The 3597-nt window shown below is 41.5% G+C and overlaps 1 protein-coding gene across 1 annotated transcript in view; it reads left to right on the top strand.

Moving 5' to 3' along the window:
- Window positions 1-3597, top strand: part of prodhb (proline dehydrogenase (oxidase) 1b) — a 27407-nt gene that overhangs the window by 14349 nt on the left and 9461 nt on the right. The window contains exons 8-9 of the mRNA XM_050050106.1: window positions 1392-1473; window positions 2339-2431. Of these exons, the coding sequence (XP_049906063.1) occupies window positions 1392-1473; window positions 2339-2431 (175 nt within the window). The remainder of the gene's footprint in view (window positions 1-1391; window positions 1474-2338; window positions 2432-3597) is intronic.

The raw sequence follows: 3597 nt of genomic DNA, 5'->3' as shown, positions 1-3597 counted from the left end.
TTCACTTACGTTTTAACAGGTCTGACGCTACTATGCGCCCCGGCTGTATCTAGGCTAACGGCTAACATGCTAACTATTATTTTTATGTCACTAGTCACTTGAAACAAATTTAGGACGATAGGAGACAGGTTGAAATAAACCGAAATTTCCCTTTAACTACAGCGCTTGCTAAATCGGTGGCAACTGACTGCAGTCAACATCGTGAAAGACTTGGGTCTGAGGGACGTCCTAAGGTTGGCATGTTGTGACCAGTCATATGCCGTACGCAGGGGAACAATAGTTTCACACCTTCAGGTCCTGTTTGAATCAGAAGGCAACTAAACTGGAACTCCTTAAAAGTTTTAATGCTGTGGCATTAACCGGGACTCATTGGGCGTCAGTGAGTAATCAAAATTATCTTGGAGTAACTGCATAGCATATTGACACTAATTGGACATTGCAGTCCTTTGCTTTAATGGTTCGACATACAGAAGAACGACACAATGCAGAAACATGTGCCCAGCACCTCTCTGAAGTTGCAGAGCTATGGGACATTGCAAGGAAGGTGATGACAATTGGCACAGACTGCGCCTGGGATATGACAGCAGCAATAAGACTCCTCATGATCATAAAGAATTTTTTGGGCGTTCATTTGATCCCCAATCAAGATGCTTCAGTGAGAACTGCTTTACCTCGTTAATATGGACTTCAAAATGGTTTTGAAATGCAAAGTAATGGATTTTTCAAAAGGTATGGTAAACTTTAATGTCCCTGAGGAGTAATTTGAGATACAGACAGTACTCATGAGTACAACAAAACAGACAGTACAGTATATATATCAAACACTGTCAGGGGTAAATCATGGACAATTAGTGGTCACTGCTGGTTAAGATAAGCGATAGCTGACGGGACAAAGGACGATCTGTAAAGCTTGTGCTGCATCTAGGGAGGCGAAATCTCCCCCCTGGAAGCATCTGAAACTCAACATGGAGGGGATGTTGGAAGGAGTTTATTAAAAGTAACATTAGTGATCTTACAGCACAGCTTGACAACTTTCTCCAACTTGTTCTTGTTTGTAAGGCTCAGATTACCAAACCAGACAATGTTGAGGGAAAGAACGGACTCGATAAAAGCAGAATAGAACATTTCCATGATAGTCCTGTCGACATCAAAACTCCTCAGCTTCCTTGAAAAGAACAGGCGTTGGTTTTCTTTCTTACAGATGCCATCAGTGTCAATGCGCTTAATTGCGATTAACTATTGAAATTCAGCGATTAATCACACAAGTCTCTAAGGACATGCTTAGTTTCAGCGTTATATAAACAAAGTTAAGATTACAAAGATGCTGGTAACTTGTTCCTTTGACTAATAGTTGCCATAACTTTGTGTCTTTTTATCCTCTACCTTGACAGAACCATTGACTTGCTCGACTGGAACAGCCTAATAGATGACAGGACAAAGATATCGGACCTGCTGGTTGTCCCAAATGTAGAGGTCAGTAGCAAAACACACTGTGAGAGAAACTGACTGTAAATAACTTCAGTTAAAACAACGTCCAATCATTTATCATATTTCATCCCCCAAATACACAGTGGACACAATAACTTAGTTGCTATATGCTTTTCCAAATCTGACATATAATTTACAGCAGGCAGGAGATTTTAATGGATTTTTAATATAATGCATTTTAGTGACATGCACAGCCACAGTCTATGCTTGTTGTATGAAATGTATCAGTGTTTGTTCTCTCTTATGTGAACAAACTTGTGACACATCTATGACAAGTAAAATCTGGCAGGAACTAAAATAAAAAGTGAATGTAATTTATAGGGCTGCCCCCAGCCGAGAATTTTCCTAGTCAACCAAGAATCATCATTTAGGGCCATTAGTCTACGAGTCGCCCGCATTTAAATACAAAACAGTACTAATGAACCTTCATTAATATATGTAGTATAGCACAGAGAGAACTGGACCCAAAAGCGTGACTCAGACGGCTGCTCAGTTTAAAGTGGATAAGGCAAGAAGTGGTGTCTTGGGTTGATCCAGGGCATTTGCGGGGAAACAGGGCAGGCAGGCTGAGCAGGGCTGGAGTGGCAGGCAAGTGGGTGACTGTTTTCCTCCAAAAACACGGGAAAAAAGGGTCCAAGTTGAAAAATACCAAACTCACCCTTTAAGAAAAGGCCTGGTTTAATTGCATGTCTACAAAATCTGGGCAAGTTACACATCAACATATCTGCCAGCCTTGGGCCAAAGACAGCTGAAGGGTGGATAAAGTAAGACGCACTAATAGGTACCGTGCTGTGTGATGTTCGGTTCATTAGCATCTCACTGTGCAAACTCTCCTGGGTTGTTTGCCCAGCTAGGTGAGCTGGAGCCTCTGCTGGAGAAGTTCACTGAAGAGGAGGAGAAACAAATGAAGAGGATGTTACAGCGCATGGACGTCTTAGCCAAGGTAAACTCGCATAAACAACAAAAACTAATCACTGTACGCAAATAAACACACACTTGGCAGCAGTTGTGTATCTTGTTGATCTGTAAGGAGTGAGTATAGTATAGGAGTATAGTTTGACCAAATGTGGAATGATTATGAACACAGTGGGATGTTTATTGGTTAAACATGCCTCTGCAGTGTGATAATTTAAAACAAACTGTGCTTTGTTGGTTGTTGTGACATTTTTTTGAAGCATCTGACAGCTTATCTTGTTTATGCTTATGTAGTGCACTAACTGACATGAATAGATCTTTTCCAGCATGTACAAATGTGTTGATAACTATTGCGTAAAAGCCACGTCGTACAACTGTGCTGTTTTAACATGACCAAGGCCACTGCAGTGTTGCAAACCTTTGTAAACATAAGCACAATAATAAACCGAGACTACTATTTGTGTTTAAAGTAACACTGTATGTGTAGCCAGGAGCAGTAACCACATCTAAGTGTGAAGTAAGGAATCTCTCTAGGTATGTGTGTGTGTGTGTCCTTCTCACATCACGACAACTGTTCATCCAAACTACTTCACACTTTGCAGGTGTATTGCTCAGGACTCAAGGACGGGCGTTGTTGAATCAGGTGTGATTTGAATAAACAAGCGAACAGCAGTCTGTGACTCTGTGCGGCAGCAGCAGGGAGGGGCTTCAGAGTTCTGCAGAGGACGTCTCGCTACCTGTATCTCACTGGTGTTTCTGACCATGAGTAGCCACCACTTCGGTGTGTTACCACATTACCAGCGGCAATATACGTCCACTAATTAAATCCCTGCTCTATTATATAACCATGGGGGAATGTCAGAGGAAATGACTGAATGCCTATTCGGAAATTATTAGATCCGTTAAGTGTATTTCACCTGTGTTTTTGACCGTGAGTAGCAGCAGCGTGGGATTTGCAGTGATGGATTTAGTGATTTGGTGGCCTGAAGCAAACACCATTTTACTTTACTTTTCATCCTCTCTCTAACTGGGAATGTTGGTAGGCTATAGGCAGTGGTATAAGAAGTACTCAAAACTTTTTTTCTTAATTAAAACTACAAGTCCATACCCATTGGTAGCTTTGTCACCTTCTACCTATGCCAATCCTCAATGCCTATGTGCAGTTTCACATAGATTGACCACGTCAGTGAGTAG

This window comes from Epinephelus moara, chromosome 8 (genome assembly GCF_006386435.1).
Source record: "Epinephelus moara isolate mb chromosome 8, YSFRI_EMoa_1.0, whole genome shotgun sequence".
Classification (NCBI taxonomy): Eukaryota; Metazoa; Chordata; class Actinopteri; order Perciformes; family Serranidae; genus Epinephelus; species Epinephelus moara.
The sequence above is the reverse complement of the archived record's forward strand: the minus strand, read 5'-3'. Positions and strand labels throughout refer to the sequence as shown.